The 23203-nt window shown below is 39.6% G+C and overlaps 1 protein-coding gene across 2 annotated transcripts in view; it reads right to left on the reverse strand.

Annotated features, from left to right (window-relative positions):
- Positions 1 to 495: 495 nt before the first annotated feature.
- The window catches only part of TDRD9 (tudor domain containing 9), an 87317-nt gene continuing 64609 nt past the window's right edge, over positions 496 to 23203 (reverse strand). For both annotated transcript variants that reach the window (XM_075614953.1, XM_075614954.1), the window contains exons 24-36: positions 21703 to 21873; positions 20597 to 20708; positions 19737 to 19949; positions 12936 to 13025; positions 11051 to 11311; positions 9651 to 9803; positions 7012 to 7082; positions 6374 to 6483; positions 5303 to 5399; positions 4263 to 4401; positions 4032 to 4150; positions 2679 to 2751; positions 496 to 1102 (exon numbers count right to left, since the gene is read on the reverse strand). In XM_075614953.1, coding sequence (XP_075471068.1) covers positions 1004 to 1102; positions 2679 to 2751; positions 4032 to 4150; positions 4263 to 4401; positions 5303 to 5399; positions 6374 to 6483; positions 7012 to 7082; positions 9651 to 9803; positions 11051 to 11311; positions 12936 to 13025; positions 19737 to 19949; positions 20597 to 20708; positions 21703 to 21873 — 1708 coding nt within the window. In that variant the 3' untranslated portion in view covers positions 496 to 1003. The remainder of the gene's footprint in view (positions 1103 to 2678; positions 2752 to 4031; positions 4151 to 4262; positions 4402 to 5302; positions 5400 to 6373; positions 6484 to 7011; positions 7083 to 9650; positions 9804 to 11050; positions 11312 to 12935; positions 13026 to 19736; positions 19950 to 20596; positions 20709 to 21702; positions 21874 to 23203) is intronic.

The raw sequence follows: 23203 nt of genomic DNA on the forward strand, positions 1-23203 counted from the left end.
CCTTTCCGAAATGTTACTTTTCTGTCTGAAGCACTTATTCCTATTATGTGTTATTTGTATTATTTGTTATTTATATGATTCTGTCATGTGTATTACTGCTGTGAAGCGCTATGTACATTAATGCACTATATAACGATACATATACATACAAGCCCACGTTCCTATAACTATTAAATACCAAGTGTTTTAAGAGTAAAGCAAAAAATCAGTCAGTCTATCAGACTCGTTCACTTTGGCCAGTTGGACCATTTAAGCAAGATGAGAAAGCAAGGCAGTGTTTAATTTTCATTTGTACAATATTTATATACTGGTCCAGTTCAAACAAAGGAATGTTGTATGTAATTTAAATTGCCAATTTTATGTAATCACCTTTCTGTGTTAGCCAGAATAGTTCTATTATGTATTGTATTGTAGTCATAACATTTTCTCATTTAGATTTGAGTTTACTGTGTACAGTGTGTGCTTGAGTGAAAAAAAATAGTAGGGCTATAAAGATTTCAAGAAAGGATGATTCCAAAATATTTATTAACAAATATGCAAGACCAAACAAAATATAGGTTCTTTAAAAGGAGACAAAAAAAGGGTTTCTTCATGCATGGAAACAGGTTTTAGCTTTCATAAACTCAGCCCCAACTGAGACTAACAAATAAAAAGAACAAAACGGCAACTTTTCTTTTAAGCAACATTTCAAATGATATATTCCAAAATTGTTTTTATAACATTCTTTTCTAACGACAATACCTGATTCAGCCAAATTAGGGTCACAATCTATATCTGTCCCCTACTCTGGGGTTTGTACAATACACAATTGTAAACTTCAAAGTTCACTCCACATGTAACATTTGAATAAAACAAATGTGAATTGTCACAAAAAGATGAAGAATGCAAGAGGATTAATAAAGCACACAATATCAGATACTTAGAATGTCCCCTAAGAAAACTACTCAAATAAAAAATAAAAAAAAGTGTTTTTGATCTGTGTTCAATAAGCAGAAAATGTGCCTTAAATATTTAACATGATCAACTTATGTAACTGGTAAAGAAAAGTTTTTCCTTCATCATCTGGTTTCCTGGACTGGTCAATGAGAAGTTTGGGATCAACCTGGGTAGAAATGAAGCACATAATAAAGTTAGTCCTTCTTGATCTGGTTTATTCTTGTAACATACAAGTCCACAGACGTTCCGCCTACAGAAAAAAAACATACAATTTTACATTTAACAAGGTTGTCTGTTTCAAATACTGAGAAATACTTTATAACATGTACAGTACTGGTATATAGGCACACTGCGCAGCTATGCCATAGAAGATTTAGGCATATTAAAAATTGTAGTCAGAATGGTATATGGGAATATTTGTTCATTTATCTTTTTGGAGCTTGTCTCACTTGGCTGTGCGCTGCTTCAATTTTTGTCTCTTGATATTAAAAATTGTAAAAAGCATCAGATATTCTATCATTTATGCGAGGCATCACATTTCATGGTGGCACACTATTTTTTAAATGGTACTGAGACTTCTTGCCTCATTCATTCCATTGCAGTATTAACCACTCACCTGAAACATACACGTCCTCCCTACCCTGCCTTGTGTGTATACAGTATGTAGTAGTGTTTTTTGTGGTTCATTTTATTAATATTTAAGGAGTAGCATAACAAAAACAACCTATATGAAAGCTACATCAGTCCAAGTACAGATCAGTGTAAATCTAATGCAACACACATTTTTGAAGAGAAACCATTCGTTTCATAAAGAAAATACTATAAAGAGAAAGCCTTGGTTGATTGATATATACATACATAACTTTCCAAATGAGAATAGCAGTGGTAATTGAGGGTACCACAATAAAAAATAACCCACCCATAGCAAACTTCATACTTTGCAAGATGTAATAACGGTTATATTTTAAGTAGAAGTGCACCCTAACTTTGTTTTGGAGGGGTAAGAGGGGGAAAGTTTAATAACCTACACTGCATGGGAGAGGGGGTGAAAGTTCTGATACGGTTTAGTGGCATTTTATGTTATTATGTTAAAACAAAATAAGATGTGCATAAATATTCCAACCCTAATTTCTCTATGCATTGGGCGCTCTGAAAGTACAGGGTAGCCTTTGGATTGGAATAATCCGGCCTTTAATAGGAATTGGAAGGGCATGCTAACCGTTCAGCAAAGCAAGAGGATTACTTTATGAAATCGAATGAAGAAGATTAAAATAAAAAATGCTAAGGCCCCAGTGTGACAAATATAAGCCAGTCAGACGGCCTGGCTTACCCTCACAACTGTAATCTCAAAGAAGAGTACTCCACAAAAATAAATGCCGAAAGCCGCTGATTTACCCACAGAAACAAAAATATACACTTGAATCTCTTGCAAATAAAGTCTACCGAGCTGGACACCAATATATGAACAGTAGTCTTTAAATATATAGTCTTCTCCCAGTAGCTAGTTAATATACACATTAACCCTGTCACCGCTTCTTTCAGCGAAAGTGTTGAGTCATAATGACTGAGCCACTGATTGAGCAACCTGTGCTGAAGCAGGGATATCCTTAAACGCTGACCCTTGAGGACTGGAGTCGACCACTCCGGAGGTAAGTTGGTGCCATAAATTGTGCAATAAAATAGAAGTAGATCGTGTAAACTTTGTGTAAACATGATTGCAGAATAAAAGCATGCTGGTTTACCTGGTTCCACTGGTACAGTTTCTCATACCACCTGGGAGTAATTCCCGCCCGCGGCTTCTCCTTGTGAATTAAACTTTGAGAAAGGAATAGGATAGTGTTAGCAGAAACTCAGACACGCTCCAAGTGCCACATTTCTCAGAAGAAACCACGTGTAAAATCTGGACTCATGTGCCAGGTGTACAAGTACAGTGAAATATATTTTAGCAATCATTCTGCAACAAAGTGGGCACAAAAAGGCATAAATAACATGACTTCATTTAAGTATTCTACTGGGCTCCGTGTGACAGAAAATAAATATGGGTCACTCACTCCTTCTCACCCAAGCTGTGAAAAACGTGAGATGGCATGCCAGATCTAAACTATAAATACACTTATGACTGGAGTCCCATCATAACTCATACTTAAATCCAACTAGCACTTATGAGTACTAGTGAGTATGACTACAAAAGGAGCGCAAACTAGAGCGCTCTGAAACAAGCCAGTACAAGTGACGAGGCTTTTTGCATATGACAAAGTAATTTAGACAACCTGGTTGTTCTAAAATAAAATTACGTGGAAAAGATATGCTTTATAAAAAAAATTTTAAAAGCGCCAATACAAATGTTTTTGAAGTAAACGTGCACAAAAATTAATGTTTTTTTGTGAAACAATCTGCATTGGTTACAAAAAGATACAATGTGCGATTCAATATTTACTGTTTTGGAAAGCGTGCGACAATCTAATGGTAATTATGGATTGCTGAACTGTCCTGAAGCTGTGTGACGTGCAGTGGCAGCAGGTTTTAATTAATTGTCTGGATGTCTTTTTCTAATAGACATTCTGCTGTTAGGCATGGATGACAGATTGTAAATACAATTAATTAAAAGCTGGAAAAAGGTGAATGGAGAAAGACATTGCTGCAGCCCTACCATTATATTCAATGCAGACTATATTATTATAACATGTTCTTGTACAGCGCTGCTAGTTTTACCTAGCGCTTTACAGAGACATTTTGCAGGCACAAGTCCCTGCGGCGCTTACAATCTATGTTTTTGGTGCCTGAGGCAAGTGACTTGCCCAAGGTCACAAGGAACCGACACCGGGAATTGAACCAGGCTCAGTGCCAGTCAGTGTCTTTACTCACTGAGCCAAACTTTATACCAGTAATTATTGAGAGGGTGATGATTGTTAGTAAAATCAGTAAACATCTAACGCAGGCCTGTTGCAAGACACCAGTGTAGGTTAGTTATTAGGATTACAACATGGAACAGAAGTTTTTCTGTCACTCTGGATCAGTATCTGTCAGATTAACAGATGTTACGCAAGGAAATGTTACAAAAAGTGAGATGTCAACTTTACAAGAAGAGTGGTTACCTGAGAAGCTTTTCCCGAACATCTTCCTGAAGCCGTGCAGTCTTCTCATGCCTCAAATTAAGGAAACCATCAGTGTCGTGGCAGACGAATTTGTTGATTGCTGACCTTATTAAATTGATCTGTATTTTAAAAAAAAAGCACAAAAATTAGTTGCACAAGACTTGTATTAAAAAAAAAAAGTTAAAAAGAAAAGGCCTTTAATAGAAAGTGACAGTAGTGTAAATGATTTACCTTTACTAGGTCATCAACAGTGAACTGTACATCAAATGCTAGCTCCATATCATGTTCGGCCCATATTGGAGTACCACTTTCATGATGACATCCCAAACCACAAAGAACCCCAGTATAATCTCTTCTACTGCGATCAACTCTGAAGTAAACAAAACAAGCTAATGAGTCAGAAGCAAAAAGAGTGTTGTGAATCCGTATTTATCCAATATAAGTCTAATCCCCCTATTCTCTTTACACACTACAATTCTTTGGGAAGCAACTGTTCAGTTTGGTTATTTGAACCCAGAGACTTCGATGACTTCAAAATCTCTCTCTCTCTCTCAAAACAAATGTACAAAAAGAGATGACGTTTAGTGAAAAGTGATCGATATTTAAAGCACAATATAGCATTACTTGATCCTAAAATGCAAAAATGTAAGCTTACATTATCTATAAAACGTACGCCTACTGAATCCTGGAATAAATATTTTTATGGGTTTCTCCCTTCTTCCAATGACATTGCTATTATGTCAAAAGGCAAATGCAGCTTATCGTGGCGTAACCCAGTTCCCATCTGCGTATTATTATTTTTTTCAATCTTTTATTGTTTTTTTAAAGGGATTTAGAGTTTTTCCATTTCCATGTAACATTAGTCATCATATAATTACAGCCGGGTATTTTGTACATATATTCTGTTAGATTATACTAAGCAAGTTTCATTTTACAAGTTACGTTTCTATCCTGTAAGAAAATAGTGAATATCCTGCTCGTCTATTGGGATCACATGATTAATAAACCGTATCTCAGAACCCTTCAATAGATTTAAAAAGGACAGAGAGAGATAAGAGATAGTAGCAGAGAGAAAGAGGGGGAAAGGTATCGGGGTGGGAAAGGGTTAGTGTGGTGAGTGGGAGGGGGTTGGGTAGAGGGATAATAAGCATATAAAAGGGGAGGAGGGATAAGGATGGAGACAGGCACGTCACTAAAGAAAGCGTCCAGTATTTCTGCAGTTGCATGACCTACTGTTGTCCTTAACCAGCATTTAGACATCATCTATGTACCTCAGCTCTATCAAAGGAGCAAACAGCATGCTGATGAGCGCTGGCAGTCCAGGAATTGAAGGGAGCAGCGACGTTTCTCGCAACAAGATTGTAGAACCTCAACAAATAAAAACAAAAAAATGCAGCAACCGAAGATCAGAATAGCATGTCTAAATATCAGAATGTTTAAGAAAAAAATTTCACCTGATCTTTCTTAGCAATTCTGACAGCTACAATTCATTAATTACAGAATAGTGGAGAATAACACCGCTCAACAGGTAAGTATTAAGCATATGAACGTTATAATTGGAGTGTGATAATTTATCGCTAGACTGCGGCAAAGGGGTACATTCTGTGCATGGAAGGCAATACAGCAAGAGAACTGGAGAGTCGTTTGAAGAAAGAACAGCGTCCTCTAATAAAGAACGCACTAATGGAGCACAACTCTATGCAGTTTAAAACAAACATTATATTTCCATATTTTTTTTATTTAAAGGGCAACACAGACTAATCAAATAAACAAAAAATGTGATGACAAAATGTTAGTAAGACAAAAAGAATATGAAGAATATGAAGAATATGAAGAATTGGCAAGGCGGGTATATCGTTCGTGAAACACCCATATGGTTACGTGCAGCTCTATTGGTAGTGGAATAATTCCAAATTCGACCTGGATAAATGCCCAGGTAATCCCACTGTGTCTGCAACAGTAAAATGAACGCGAGGGCTAATTGCTATGTTCGTAAAGCCATTAGTATCACCTGTGTAACAAGGATATGGCTTGGGCTATGGAGAGTCAGATCCCAATCACCTGACCGATGGCTTCTGATAGTGGCGATATCCAATCAGGCGAGTAGGCAAAGGTGAGAAACACTTGCTAAATAAATGTTCTAGTGGCTAAATGCTCATAATATCGCAGTATATCCCACGCCAATCTGCGAGACTAAGCACTCACAACTTCCTACGCCTGCCTGTCTTCCACTTCCTGAATGACGTCACTGCGTCAGGACGCCCTACGTGTTTCGCTCACAGGACGTTGGGTGATAACAGAATGCCATTATATATGAAAAGGTAAACAAGATGAATAAATACCTGATGCATTTACAGACAGAGAGGCAGCAACGAACATTCTTTGATGGACCTCTTCTGGGGTGTCATTAACTACAACCGAGTTAATACTTTCTTTTTCTATCCGAACACATCTTGGTAGAAAAACAAAATAATGACTAAATATCTTAACTGAAAAACGATCAAATCTTTCCGATACTATTAATTCTTCTTAATGGTACATAGAGGCTGCACACAGGATAATAGAAAAAACACAAGTTAAACAAAATGAAAATGAATTGCTTTCTTCCCACTATACCTCATTTAAAGATTCCCTTGTCAGAAGTGAAGTATGTGGTTACCAACTTTACACCTGTACATATACAAACTACTCATCCAGTATAACTGTAAAGTGGGTAGACTACTTGACAGGGAAAGAATAGACAATGAATTACGGCTGGACAGATGGCCATGTGCAACGTGATGCAATTAATTAAGGTCGCTGTAGGATAGGAAATTAATCACAAATGAAAAAGAATTTTCACAAATAATGTTATCTTTTTTTAATTGTTATACTTTTACAGCAAAATGTAGTTGAAGGATCATGTAAAATGAAATGCAAAGGAGGGGATAAGTCCATCTAAATTACCACACAAACGCTTACATTTGCAAAATGTCTTTACCTGAATTTGGAAGTCCGCACCATACTATGAAACTGTACTTCATAAGGATTATACGCACCATGAAGTAAAACCTGAAATAGAGAATTTTCTGCAATTCATGCCTTTTATTTTGTTACTTATCATGGGCAAAAAGTTTGTGTCTTTGACGTTCTTAATTCGTTACACCATCATACAATCACTGAAAAAGCTACAAAAAAAAAAAAAAAAAAGAAGGTGGCCTTCCTTTTAAAGTGCATATCAGTAAAATAGTTATCCAGGAAACCAAACACTGACAAAGGAGCCTTAATATTTATCATAAGCAGGTGTTTTTTGTAGCTACAAAAATCCAAATTGACTGTACTTGAGGTTTTATAGGTCACTGGATTTCAGAACAGACATGCCCAATCACACCATTATGCAATAGATGTTAAACAGGCATAATTCAAGCAAAATTAGCTGTTAGCATGTGAAAAACAGAATTGTATCACCACCAAAAAAGACGTAACCTGCAAGGTTTTAAAGGCTCTTCACGCTATAATTTAATCTATGAATAACAGTCAAGTATCACAACTTGGAAACACTTCCCGAACAGAGGTTGCCACAAAAGGCACACTGGAGAGCATGTGACATGTATATGTAACAAGGGTTAATACACACAGCTATCCAGCCGATATATTCTTCACCTCACAAGGTCCCTCAAATGAATATCTCCTCTCAATCCATCACACCTTGGTGTACATGACATGTGACAATGGTTAATATACACAGCTAACTAGCCAACTCACCTTCCACCTAAGCAAGGTACCACAAATGAGGTATATCTACCCTCAAATCCACCACAATATATATCTTAACTCTGCTACCACCACCAGAGGGATTATTAAAATGTAGTTTGAGCATTTAGTCTCTATTTACTACGAAAACTATGCACTTAACACAAAAATTTGTTGTAGCAAAATGTAATTTACCCTACAAAGCGTTCCAACAGTTCAAATCGGGGCCAAAGAATAGCTTATTAAAGATTAGATTTAATATACAAAATGTACAGTGCTTAGGTTACAGAAAAAGATTACTATTAGAACATACAATATAAAATGCCAACAATTTCTTAAAATAAGGATAAAAAAAAAAGAACTTATACTTAACTATATGTTACCACAGAACATGTAACTGGTTCTTCCCAGAGCGATCATGGGAGTATGAGAGATAAGAATTCACATATCTTGTTGACATCAGACACCTCTGTTAAATTCTAATTTCAGGTCTCAAATGCATGGTTTATATTCTCAACTCCTTACATTGAAACCATATGCCCCCTTTCTGGGTGTGTTCTCAAGCCCACCCCTTTCATAAATCTCTCTGGATTACATTTTTACAACTTGAGGCGGGGGGGGGGGGTGTTAACCCCAAAAAACTTTCTTTTAACGTTTAAACGTTACCTGAATATATAAAATGACTTCATAACTTAATTTTTATAATACTTCGGCTAACGCCATTTTCACTGTTGCGTCTGTGTACTTAATATGCATGCCTGGATAGGAACTATGACAACCCAACATTTACTTTTGCATGAAAACAGATAGATTATACATGGACCACCCATCATTCTTGGTATCGTTTGATTTGTATGATCGCAACAGTTTCAATTATCTATTTGTCATTCTTGTGAATCGCTGTCAGACCCAGGATTTTATATTTAAGAGCTTTACTCAAACCTTTGGGCGGTCATCTTGGCCACACCTCCTGGTATTCCACAGATCACCCAAAGAATGCCTTTCTATGTACATTTAAAAGGTTTTCGTTTATCCTACGGTCAGAAAAGAATTGTGACGACATTCTTCAGTCCCCCCACCTGCAAACCCAAGTGTTGACCCCAGACACCCGCTGTCCTTTAAACAAGAAACCAAGGCCTGGTCAATGGCGTGACCGGCAATAACAAAAAAAGCTCTTGTACAGGCGGTCCTTGGTTATCTGACGGAATCCGTTCCGCAATTGGCGAATTGTTAAAAATTCAGAATGGGAATCCAATGTTAATGAGTGATGGATAATCCGTTCTGACGTCTGATAAAGCGTTCTGCAGAATGCATTGTGATCCGTCGGATAATCCGTTCCGACATCTGATAACGCGTTCTGCAGAATGCATTGTGATCCGTCGGATAATCCGTTCCGACATCTGATAACGCGTTCTGCAGAATGCATTGTGATCCGTCGGATAATCCGTTCCGACATCTGATAACGCGTTCTGCAGAATGCATTGTGATCCGTCGGATAATCCGTTCCGACATCTGATAACGCGTTCTGCAGAATGCATTGTGATCCGTCGGATAATCCGTTCCGACATCTGATAACGCGTTCTGCAGAATGCATTGTGATCCGTCGGATAATCCGTTCCGACATCTGATAACGCGTTCTGCAGAATGCATTGTGATCCATCGGATAATCCGTTCGTCATAAAACGATACAACGGATAGTGAGGACCACCTGTATTTTTAAGACAATTTGCAAGTAAAATTACCCTCGGTTGTGCCAAATTAATTAAAATACTTAATACTTTCTTCCATTTCCATTACTCAGGCACGAAAACTTTGCGCTATATCAAAACCAGAAAGAAATATATAATTGTGTAAAATGATTATTTAAAAAAAAGTGCTTCATTTCACCTTGCAGTTTGGAGCTCCAAGTTGATTTCCTGAAGAGTTTTCTAACAGGCTGTTGAGCAAAGCTTTTTCTTCCTTTTCATTGACGCTACACACGGGGGTTACCCGATTTTTTTCAGTTGTTAAAAATAAGTCTTTCAACCCTTCATTGCTTTGCTGAAAAATTAAAAGTAACCTTAGTCGCCAGGGGATATGATTTTTTTACGCAATGCACTCCATACCATTTTAAAATTATGTTTATTCACCTAAAATCATTGCCACTATATGTTGGTATGTCATTCACATTCTTACATTTGGCATACATTTTATTAGAACTTGCATGGAGTGTCATGTTAATATATGTACATAAATCTGTCACAAGTCTTTTTAAAAAAAAAAAAAATATAGATTTCTTTAATATACAGTGTGTACATGAAATATATTCGTTGATTCTTCTCTTTCCATTAATAAATTCACAGTTTTTTAATGGGAAATACCGTGGATTGATCAAGAATCAGAGCGACTATGTTCATACAAACGGTTGCACCAAGAACAATTTGCGCCTATTTGCATTACACGGCAAGCAAAACTTGACTGACAAATGACGCGCAAGTGGCGCATGTTTGTAGTTTAGTATAACATGCAGTGGCGAATAAGTTTGTGAACCCCTTAGGATTTCACATATTTCAAACCTAAAATTATTAGATCTTAAAGGAGCATGCAAGCAATATCCTGCATGTTTTTTTTTTTATTTAAATAAATCAGTTCTGCAGTATTAGAGAAAACTTACAACATTTTTTTTTATCAATTTAAAATTAAACGCTGTAATTTTTAATGAGTTTTAATATACTGAGCATCTTTTGATTTCTATAGCAGGCTTTAGCACACCTCCTAAACAGTGCGAGATCTTTGTAACACTCTCCCCGTTTGTGATACAGATGTAGCGGCCTGTTCTCTCCCGCTTGCTGCATTGAATTCTGCACACAAACCCGTCCCGCGCCGCGAGATGGTCCGAAGCAGACTTAATGGCCCATCGGATTAACACAGCGGTGGTATCTGCGTTTGAATGGGACTCGCACTGTGTGAATCCTACAGGGCTGCTCCTGTCTGTAAGAGACGCGCAGTCAGAGATAAACTGAACCAGTCACTTTACCTGCGCACCTCTAGCAGTTAACCTCTCTTTCTAATTTTTGATAAGTTAATCGTTGGGCTTTAATTTTATTTTAATAATACAGTATTGTAGCAGGGGGGTCTCCGGAGCTGAACCGCATTGATTTCAGGTCCGGGGACCCCCTGCTTCCCGAGTTACAGGCCCCGTTATGAGGTGCGGTATCTCGGTGGCAATGTTTAAATTTGTCTGCGTCATGGCCCACGTGAACACAAAACATATGAAAGATAACAAAACGGTTATTTAAAATACATACTTTTGATTCATACGATTCCTCTGCTTGCTCTGCATACCCATCTGCAATAAGCAAGTCTCGTATACTTATATCTTCAAGATCTTCAAAATGTCGATATACGTCAACATTCAGAATGTTATGAACGATGGAGTAAACCTTTGTTATAACAGTACATCCATATACCAAGGAGGAAAACCTCTCACTAGCTCCATGACTCCACTGTTCTCCACATATTATTGACATTGCAGAGGGTCGCATCTTGCAGATCTTGAATTCCAGTGCCTAAAACAGCATTATCATATAGAATCTGGTTAACTTTTTTTTTAAATTATGATTCTAATTATATATATATGTATATGTGTATATATATATATATATATATATATATATATATATATATATATATATATATATATATACACATATACACACACACACACACACACACACACACACACACACACACACACACACACACACACACACCAATATTTCTCTAAGGATTTCTGCACATCCCTCCGATAGGCTGAGCGTTCCGTCACTCACCCAGAGACAGCCAATAAGACTGCCCATCTCACCCAGGAAGCACTGGGGGAGGGGAGGATTTTAAATGGCAGTGGAGTGCAGAGGGAGAGTGACAGGTGTTAATTTCCTAACGGCCTGTCAATTACCCCGGGACAGCCAATGAGACTACACATCCTGTATAACGAGACTGCACATTGACAGTGTCACTGGAGTTCAAATTAGAGGTGAATACAAGAACTGGACTCTGCACTTCATTATCAACCCTGGCACTATGAGAACATAGCTTTCTAAATGCTATGAACATTTTTTCACCTCTAAAGACTACCTTTCTAAGCTGCTGTGTAGAAACAATCTTGAAAGGATGGAGCCCCTTCAAATTTCCCTGTGCTGCAGAGATTCACTCCAGGAGTAGAATAAAGTCCATTTAAATCAGCAACATGATATCAGACCATTAGGGGTTAATGTTCGTGATGGAAAGCAGCTGAGTCTGCTGACTCTCCCCTAGTGTGGGAGCAGCCTGGCGGCATACAGAAGGTTGACCAAGCTGGTTTTGCAACCTGCTGTGGACCCCTCATATGTATAAATTGCACACTAAAGGTGGCTGATCCCCTGGGGTGCTTTAAAATAAGAAATCAACTTACTTAGTTCTTTGTCTGGTCAATTCAAGTTGGCGTGCTCCATGCTGTTATTGGAAGCTGCTGTGTATCCTTCAGTAATACACTGCCCTACCAGACCTGATTTATACATCTGCTCTTTCAATAACTGGGAACACTCTCCTCCTACATCTCATTGCGCCCTCCCTATTGCTTTTTGTGGTTGATGTTTCCTCACTCCTTTGTAAACGTTTCTGTTCTCTCCAACTTCCCCACTCACCTATCCAGATTTCTTCATCTCTCGTTCCCTCCACATATGACTGTGCCCAAACACCGCACCACTATTTACACACCTTTTCTGCCAACAATTTTTACACCCCTCAATAAAAAGCCGCGTACAGCTAGTTATATTAGCATTTGCTTACATTATTAAAATAAGATATCTAAATAAGAGGAAAAAAATAAATATATAGTTCATTTGTGTAATTTCATCTATTCTTGGCTAACGTTTTGTTTAGGTGACAAAGAAATCACACCTGCCTTAACCTCCGTATTGCTGTGGCAATGGCTTGTTGTGTTGTGTTATACAGGAATGACATATTTGCTGCCTTTACAAATTAACATACATGCCTCTAAACCGTGTACTACATACAGTATGTGTATATATGGCTTTCCACCACTTTATTAAAGGTCTACCAATAACATTACCTTCAGGTTTCTTCCAAAGGTCAAGCACCCAGGCATTATACAGTATCTGTCATGAAACAGGGTGTGTCACATTTTCTTACTTGGAAATCGAGCTGTAGAAGATCACTTGGAATTTCCTTTAAAAGATCCAATGCCACCTTTGACCGGTTACCATAATCCACAAAAAAAACCTAGGCGAAAAAAATGAATACTAAAAATATAAATGTTTACAGTACCCAACAATTTATCACAAATTTCAACGTTTGCTATACAAATAAAGTAAATGTTAGAAAACCAGTCACCATGGCAAACTGCAATATGAAACAACAGCAGAACAATATATAATTCGGAAGAAAGGCAGTGAGAGTACTTGTGAGACAGTGCAGATGTAGGAAGACTAATATTCTCCAGAGCCGCAGCCAAAAGACGGTGCCAGCTGCAACCGGTCCCACAGCTTGTCAGGAAGCCTCAATACACATGTATGCAGACGACACAATCCTATATGCACACAGCCATAGCCTCTCTGACCTTCAACACATACTTCAGTCTGGCTTGTTGAGACTCGTAAACTGGATTTCCCAAAACACACTGTTTTTAAACACTGACAAGACTGTAACAATGGTGTTTGGGACCAAGACTACATTTTTAAAGCTTCCAGTGACTGAGCTCCTGATTAGAACCAACGCTAACACAACCCTAACCCCTGTCACTAGTTTTAAATACCTGGGCTTATGGTTTGACTCCCACTTAACATTCGGGATGCACATTGATACCCTGACAACAAAGACCTATGCCAAACTAGGGGTACTTTACAGGAACAAATCCTCCCTAAGTCTCCTGGTCAGAAAGCGTATCGCACAGCAGATGCTAATGCCAATTATTGACTATGGAGACATAGTATATGGCTCAGCACCTCAAACCCACCTTGGCAAACTTGACACCCTCTACAATTCAATTTGTCGTTTTGTTCTCCAATGCAACTACAACACACATCACTGCGAAATGCTCAAAGAACTAGATTGGTCATCACTCGAGTCTAGGCGCAAAGTTCACCTTTCCTGTCTTGCCTTTAAATTCTTTATGGGAAAGCTACCCAGCTACATGAACAAGCTCCTCACCCCTACCACTTGCAGCACTTATCACCTGAGATCAGACTCCAAAAGACTGTTCATGGTCCCAAGGCTCAACAAAGTATCCGGACGTTCCTCCTTCTCCTTCCGTGCACCCCAAAACTGGAACAACCTACCAGAGACTCTCACATCCGCCACCAGTTTAAGTTCTTTCAAATCTAAGGCTGTCTCACATTTTAACCTGGTCTGTAACGGTTTCATGCGCTCATAATATATATTTTCTTTAACTGTGCATGCAATGTCTTGTATATAATGTATACCCTGTTCATTTATGTAACTGTACTTGTAACCATGTATTATTTGTTTTAACTCTGTGCCCAGGAAATACGTGAAAACGAGAGGTAACTCTCAATGTATTACTTCCTGGTAAAATATTTTATAAATAAATAGCTATCGCTGCGAGTGGGTCCATGCTTCCGAATCGGACCCCACCACAGCGTTAATCCTTGGGCGCCGTGGTAGCGTTCCCGCAGCTTGCCCTGGTACCAGAGACCATGAGTCTGGCTACATCTGTAAAACAAGGATAACTTCCATCTCTAGGTGGTTAGGAACATCTCTCTCCCCCCCATTCTCTCCCCCCCCCCCTCAGAAAAGGTTGCCAACATCTTTGCAGGATTCATGGCTTCATTTCTCTCCATTTTCTATTTCAGGAAAGAAGAGAACATCTCTTTAAAGATTATTATTATTATTAACTATGCCACATTCATAAAATATATTAGTCGTATTTTTGCAAACTTCATTGTGTAAAGCACTACTAAACACTAAAATGATGTAATACTGTGTTTAAGGTGAAGCAAAGAAATCGCAGTGATGTGCAGATCAGATATTAATGCTCAAGGTAACAAACAACGCAAGTTAATTTAGTACAGATAATTAGTCCAGAAGGTAGCCGCTTAACCTCAAAAATCAGAAGAAACGTACGTAAAAAGTTTGGACTCATCCGGTGCTACTAGTGATAAATAGTGCCAGTGATTAATACCAGGACAATAATGGGTTAAATCAAACCGCCAACATTTTATTGAGGGTATCAGGTGGAGGACGTGATAGGTAGAAATAAAGAGAAAGCAAACAGTGCAATACTGTATGATAACGTAAACAGTGGTACCATTAGCTACACAATCAATTCTGAGCCAAGGTCAGCCGGAAACTAATTTCTATTCGTATATAGGGGTTCTGGCCATAGAGATTGCATGGTCAGTCAATGAGACTTAAATTGTGGTCCAAAAAAAATTGGCTAGAATGTATTACTGGTATTAAAAACTTTTCTTGTCGTCGAGGTATAAAATTAGAATCCTACTCAAGATTCTTCTTGAAATAGAGACATGGGTTATCAAAGGTCCCAGATTGTCATAGGACTGCACACTGTGCTGAAATCCAGGTGCAGGGTGTGTCTGCGCGTCTTTGTAGTTGCCCAAAGAGACGACAGTAGAGCAGCAGTAGCCCTGCGACTCGGCGTCTCGATCGGTTCACGTGGCCGTCTCTCTGGCTCCACCTCCTACGCATTATAATGCAATGTGTGACATGGGACCTCGACTGTTTAACCGTATGCATTTCCCTGAGGAAGCAACACCTGTCATAAAACGCGTAGGATCTTCATTGAAGGAGTGACTCAGATAGTAAAGACACTGACTGGCGCAGAGTTTGAAGCAGGTGAACCTGGTTAAATTCCCGGTGTCAGCTCCTTGTGACCTTGGGGAAGTCACTTTATATCCCTGTGCCTCAGGCACCAAAACAAAACACAGATTGTAAGCTCTACGGGGCAGGGACTGTGTCTGCAAAATATCTCTGTAAAGCACTACGTAAAACTAACAGCGCAATACAAGAACAAACAAAAAAAATTAGCTCCAGTAACTGTAGGTGCATGACAGTTTCACTTGGGGCCCCGGGAGCAACTGATTGTTGAAGAGTCTGGAGGACTGGGACATGGACAAGTGACAGGTACGTGGACTTGCGAGAAAACAAAGTTGAAACACCAGATACTGGCAACTTCCTGTACTTTAAATAGGGTGTTGAAGAGGAAATAGGAGAGTCTTAGGCTGCAGGAAATCTGGGAGTTGTAGTCTTTAATGTCTCCAGCCTGGTGGACATTTGCATCACTGCAGCCAGAATAAATATGAGGGTAGGTCTTCTGAAACTGCAAATCCTGGCTAATTGCCGATGATCGACACTGCATCTATTGCCCATACTTGCAGCATATTTGCTTAAAATCTGGATAGTTTTGCATTGTGAGAGGATGCCATCAAGTCTTTGCAAGTTGTTACCCCACCTCTGTCATGTTTGCTCAAATACTTTCTAGTTCAGTTCCCAACTCCCTGGGATGAACCAGCTTTTTGCTGAGAAAATCTACCTGCCAATTGTGTTACTGGTGTAAAAAATTCAACAAAATTGCTAGATTTCTTTCTGCTCACCAAAGAACTGAAAGGTCCAGATCCACAAAAGGTGCTAAGCTTTATTTAGCACACCTTTACGCCCCTTCATATGAATGGGAGGAGAGCTGAAGTTTAGCACCCTTTGTGAATCTGGGCCTATGTGCTTTAGTGGACTCTTAGTCCCTCCTTGCTTGTTTAAGAAAACAAAATATGACTACATTGTCAACTTGATTGATTTTCCTTTGAAGAAATCGATACCAGCCTTCAATGCATAATATACCGCTTTCATTTCTAATATTTTGATTGGCAAACTTTCTTCCAACTGGGCTCCTTGCTTCAGACTGTACCAGGAGCAGGCCCCACCCATCCATCTTGTGTCAGTTGTTGGGCATATCCAGTGATAGTCTCCCAATGGAATCCATTATGTGAGGTTGGCTAGTTTCCCCACTGTGCTAATAAGTCCCTGGGGTCTTCAAGATTTCCAACTCCAGACATAAAATATCAAGGAAAGTACTCTGAAATTGGTGCATGTGCAGCCTGGCCCAGGGATCGACCTCTACTGTTGTAGATATTGCACCCAATGGTCTCATTCATATTCTAGCTTGTGTGTGGATCGCTGTGTTTTGTGTGCCAAAAGTGAATTCTGATGTTCAGAATAAATACTGTTGCTTGGTTGGTATGTAATAGACACCCCTCCCGCCTTAACCCCCCCCCACCCCAAAACCCCACATTCGTTTGAGGTGGATTGAGTATACTCTTCTCCCAATTTATGATCTAGGTGAGTGTCTGCAGCTCTGTTAACAGAGAAATATACTAGGTCCGAGGTAGGCAACACTGTCGCCAATCGCCACATGTGGTTGTAAGGGATCGGGGGACACGCTCCCTACAGCGGGTCCCCATCACCCCGGCTCCCAGCACAGCCGCACGTTCCATGCCCCCTCCCCGCCGAATCCTTACCCGCTCCTGCGCCGCTCCTATCCTCCGCGGCGCACGCCGCCTCCGCCCACACGCTGCCAGGACGCGCGCGGAGTCTTACAGGGTGCGCGCGCACCCGTTCTCTTCTACACTCCTCTTGCAATCCTGGCTCCACCTCCCATCAGCTGGAGGCTATTTCCACCATTGACTCCCACGCCAGGCATCTGGCTACATCAAAAAATAGGTTGCCCACCTCTGTGCTAGGTTGTAATATGGTGCTTGGTTGTAATACGGTGCTTAAGCCAATCATCTAAATATGGCATGATTGATATGTAAATGTTTTTGGGCGATTTTGCTAGACCAAATGGCAGGGCTCGATAGTGAAAATGGCAAAGTGTAGAAATTGCAGATTGTGGCCTATCGCCACGTGTACATATACAACTTTTAAATTAACTGCTGCGACAAATTTTTTTTAAGTACTAGCAGCCTTGAAATAAATTCTGTAATGTATTTCCTTTTGACGATGGATAATACCCAATCGTCTTAAGAACGGGCCCACTCCCGTCAAAAGAAAAACAATCCTACCACCTACCGGAAAAAATTATGTGGAGTAGGCCCTAAAACCTTTAGGCTGAAAAGCCATTTAGGAAAAGAACTGGAGAAACTTCGTCGTGTCTTCTTCCCTCGTGAGTAGGACTTATAAGTGCTCCAAAGGCGCTACATCTCCTCACCCCAGTCTGCAGGCTCTAGCATCTCAAATATGAAAACCTTGAGCATGAAAAATTATGAGGTTATGCCCTTTTGAATCAATTTTCCTGTGTTCTAGTAGGCAAACTTTTGTCCTAAATAGAACTACGGTTGCACTCAGATTTTCTCCAAACAGGTGCTCTTCTTTAAAGAGCACAAAGCCTATTTTTCGACGAGCATCTGCATCCCAGTACCTCAACTAGAGGGCTCTTCACATCGTTAACTTGAAGGCCATAGATTTCGCAGTCATCCCAATTAGATTCATCGACACATGACACAAAAATAATCCAACACCCATCTCCAAATTGGAAACTTCTTCAAAATTAACGACCATGAAATTCCTTTTAGCAGAAACTGCTATTCCAAAGTCAGGAAAATGCAAAGAGCCCTCTTAAAATAATCAGAAGCTACTGCAGGTTTACATGCGAAGCGTGGGGTCACACATTTCTTTCAATTCCCGCTTTAATTTTTGGGCACAAATGATCCTTCAGCCCCGAGGAATCTTCTACCGGAATAGTGGTCCTCTTTAAGACTTCCTGCTATTGAGCATTGACTCCCAGGGGATTCCCTCTGGGTCAAACTTCTCCATCGTGAAATGGATACATCCTCCCAAATCTTCTGGACCTGGCCATCTTTGTATCCGACACATACCATTCTTGTTCTAGAATTGTCATTATGGCTAAATTCACATTAAATGTTAGTACCTGCCTTTGTTGTCTTGTGAACAATATGTCCTGGGTGAAATAACTGATCCCACCTTATCTTCAATGTCCAAGGCTGATTTGAATTTTCCTTAACAACTTGTCATCAGATCTATGTTAAAAGTAAGATTTCTGTCCGATTTATCCTTCCGAATGTAAATCTGATGCCAGGTTTTAACATGTAACCAGAGTCAACTTCTTCTTTGAATTCTCTCAACTGCTTTGCTTGGGGAGCTGAGGAGAATATTCACAGAATACAATTTTTGCTGAAGAGATGATTCAAACCAGTTCAAGAAGGCTCGCATGCAGCTCATTGGCCCAGGCTATTCCAGTAGAGGATCTTCAGTCCCTACATAATGGACACCAAAGCATTTTTAAGCCTGATGGACTGCCCACTGACTGACTACTTTGATTTCTTCCTAAATTCAGTGCCCTTTCTGTGGATCAGACATTGCTTCTGAAAATATTGGATTTGAGGACACTCTGGTAGAGACCGAAATTCTCCCCGATGATGTATCCTTTGTTTGGATACCCTCAGGCAGACAGGAGGCTGAAAGGTCAATATACCATTGGGACAGTACAGATTGGTCACCCTCCGGCTACAACAAAATCACACATAAGCCCCCCCCCCCACCCCCACCCCCTCCTCCAGGGTAATGCCCTTACCATGAGTGAAGCCATCGGTCTGTTTTCACTATGTATCTGCCAATGTACCAACAACGAGTCCTAATCAGATTGTAGTCACCCCCGATTATTACTTTCAGATAGGGACAGAAGTGCTTTGGGCAGGGGGTTATAGAGTCTGTATATATCGATGTTGGGTAACTTCAGACTAGTCTCTACCACACGGTAGGAATAGCGGTAGATTAGGTGGGCCAAGTGGTTGTCATCTACAGTCAAATTCTATGTTTCTATGTGTAAAGGCTATTTAAATATGCTAGCGGTACACACAGTATTTGTTAGTAAGGTATAAACAGTCATAAAACGATGCAAGATTTCAGTTAAAATTTATGTTCAGTAGGCCACCTGCTTAACCATACCTCAGCAGAATCGCCAGAAATGTACAAGATTTGGGCCCTGTAGTATCGTTGACTTGTTGTGTCTGTAAACGGTGCCAAGCACATCAAGTTTGGATGTGGCCGCCTTGCCAACGGCGTCAGCTCATGGCGATTAATATCTGTAGTCAGATTTCCCAGGATATCCTGGTTTTTCCCATTAATTCTGAAACCCCAGAAATGGCCAACTTCCACCACCTAAAAAAAAAAAACTATTAAGAACTGAATACATTTGACCATTATGGGAAAAAAACCGGGAGAGAAAAAAAATCCCCCAAATGCCACAACCACAGCCCAAAAACCTTGTGTCTAAGTTAAATATGGTACGATATAAATCCTTTTGGGTAATCTTGCGACTGTTAAGTCAGAAAATCGATCCAGGAGTTTGTTAATTATAAATGTTTCACAACCATTTTCTGCCGTAAAAACCCTTTACTCATGTTGAGTAAGTTACTCACCATATATACTAATGAGCGATAGGTTATTTCGAGATACAGGATTATTATAATTACTAAAAACAAAAACGGTAAAAAAAAAAAAAAGTAAACTGCGCAACATGGAAATGGAATAATTTAACGGGGGAAAAAACATGGTTATATTTGTAAAAGGATTTTAAAAGATCTAACGGGTGAGTCCCAGTCACCTTCTACAGTATGTTTCCGTTAAAGACCAGCAGGTGAGTTACTGATACATTATTGATGCACGGAGTGGCTACATAATGGAATTCAGACATTAGCTGGTCACTGATCACACATTATTTTGGGGAGTAGAAAAAGTTCTTGCAAGCAGGTGAATGCCAAACTGGCGCTGCATTATGTAGTGGAAGATATGTCCTCAGAACCTACCTCAGTGACATTGATTGATAAAATGAGACCTTTAATTGTTCCTGACTGCTCTAAAATCCCATGAGAGACATGCACTGGATCTACAGTCTGTTTGTGGAAGTCCACATTGACTCTAAAAAGGAGACAAAAACACATCACAGAATTCTTTTTACCAATGCAACAAATGTACAATTATTCAAATGTTAAAACGTAAACAGGTTTTTTTTTTTTTTTACTTAAAACAGTACTGTACACAAAAACTGCCCAGCCCAAAATTAAATTAAACTTGAAAATAGCCAAATGGGCACTAAAAATATGATAAAAAAAATATAACGTACAGCTGGGCAGCTTAGGTGAGCCAAGTGGATTTTATTTGCCGTCAATTTTTATATGTTTCATTGAAACACATTAAACCCAATTTTTTTTTGGTCTAAAACTATGCCAAGTTCAATGCTTCTGGTGTGAGGAGATAATTAGCTGTTTTGCTGGCAAAAATAGCAAAGGAGGAAATAATTTATCTGTCGAGGTTCTAAGTGGCTGTGTATACCGTACACATGGGGTGCTCAACTCCAGTCCTCAAGAACCCCCAACAGGTCAGGTTTTTAAGGAGCTCAGCTTCAGTACAGGTGGCTCAATCAGTGACTCAGTGTAAGACCGAGCCACCTGTGCTAAAGCTGGGATATCCTTAAAACCTGACCTGTTGGGGGGTTGAGGACTGGAGTTGAGCCCCCGTGGTGTACACCATGAGGAGGATTTTAATCCTGGCTGTAAAAACACCCAAAACCAAGGACTAATGAAACAGAGCATCAACATGTACATGTCATTTTGTAACATTCTATGCCAAGGCATTCAGTGAATCACTTTGTGCAACTGGAAGTAGGAGGCAAGCAGGATTCGTCTAGTGGCCAGGACAGGTGGAAGCAGATTGCCAACAACCCGCTCACAAAAAATCTAATTTTCCATTGGAGTCAGATTTACCTCCCTGGACAGCCAAGTCTTCGTTTATCACAAAATGACGCAGTAAATAATGTTGCAACAACAACAAACTGTACACACATCCAGAAGCACAGAAAATGCTTGATTGCGTTGACCGAAAAACAAATGGACTTCCAGAACAGCATAAATACCTAATTTGTTTCAAAATAGTGATGGCTGCTTCAGACTTCTCTTCAATTCCTTCTGCAGACTGAACATTCAGTGTAAGAGGAACTTTAAGTTGCGCCATCTTAAGTGCCATGTACACAGCCGAGAGAGTCTTAAACCTCTCCGTTGGACTGCGAGTAAACTCCACAAAAGCTCTGATGAAAGGCAGAAAAATGTTTGCTGACAGTAAGATCAAGATATGCCACATCGGTGTAAAATGTAGACAATACACATACTGGAGTAATTGAAGGACCTAATGAAACCTGCTTCCATTTGAAAATCTCTCTTATAGGACGATAACAGAACAAAAAGGAAAACATTAATTACCAACAAAAAAAAATATTTTCTTTGAGACCGTCAAGGCAGCACGTATGTATTATAGACTAATATCCTGAGCTAGGAAGGAACTTGCACTCTGACGTATGAAGGAAGCCACCCCCCCCCCCCTTTTCTTCAGCAGTGTTGTGACAGCAATACTCAATTAAAACAAAATGAGAATCACATAATTCCCTCATAGTATAAACTATTTCAGGAAAAAAACACGAGGGAAATGTGCTGCCGTGATGGACCGGAGGAAAATACATTTTCGGTAAGCAAAATGTTTTTACTCCCCGTCAGGCAGCACCAATGAGATTTTTATTATTGAAGCGCTATGTACATGGATGGCGCTAAATAAATAAAGATATACATACATTATCACAGCAATAGCAGGGGAAGGAAAAAACAGTAAACAGAACGGTATATCTAGCTTATAATGCTAATGCTTATAATGCTTCGTAAAAGTTCTTCCATGTGGCCACCTTGCAAATCTGCTCTACTGATGCCTGTGCTTTCTCTGCCCAGGATATTGCAACCATTCTTGCTGTGTGCTTAACCCAACCTGGATTGGAGTATTGACTTGATTATATGCAATGACTTATCGTTTGCACAATCCATCTTGCAATGGACCTTTATGATGTCTTTTCCCTTTTCTTATTCTGGGTGAACAGGGCAAGTAGGCTGTGTGAATTTCTAAATTCCAGAGTGCTCATCAAATATTTGCTTAAGCATCTTCTCACATCCAGGGAATGCAGGTACCTCTTCAGTGAAGGTAGTATAATCTCCTGGCTAGTACGGAAGATAGATGCCACATTCAGAAGGAATTGGAGAATCGTTCTAAGCACCACTTTGTCTGCATGAATCATATAACTTTCATTGAAAGGGCCTGTAATTCACTGACCCGTCTCTGGCTGATGTTACAGCTATAAAACGTGATTTTTAGAGATCGCATTTTAAGGTCCATATCTTCCAAGGCACGAATAGCATAGTACAGAGAAACTTCAGAAATAGATTGAAATCCCAAACTGACATGGGATCTCTGATCCTGGGCTGAAGGCCCTGGACAGCCATTACAAACTTTCTTTCTTAGAAGTGGTTTATCCACAATCGGCTGTGAACGGGTTGCCCCGATTGCTGAAGAGGATAGCCCTTGGGGTCTCATACTCA

The sequence above is a fragment of the Ascaphus truei genome, chromosome 9 (assembly GCF_040206685.1).
Source record: "Ascaphus truei isolate aAscTru1 chromosome 9, aAscTru1.hap1, whole genome shotgun sequence".
In the NCBI taxonomy this organism is placed as follows: Eukaryota; Metazoa; Chordata; class Amphibia; order Anura; family Ascaphidae; genus Ascaphus; species Ascaphus truei.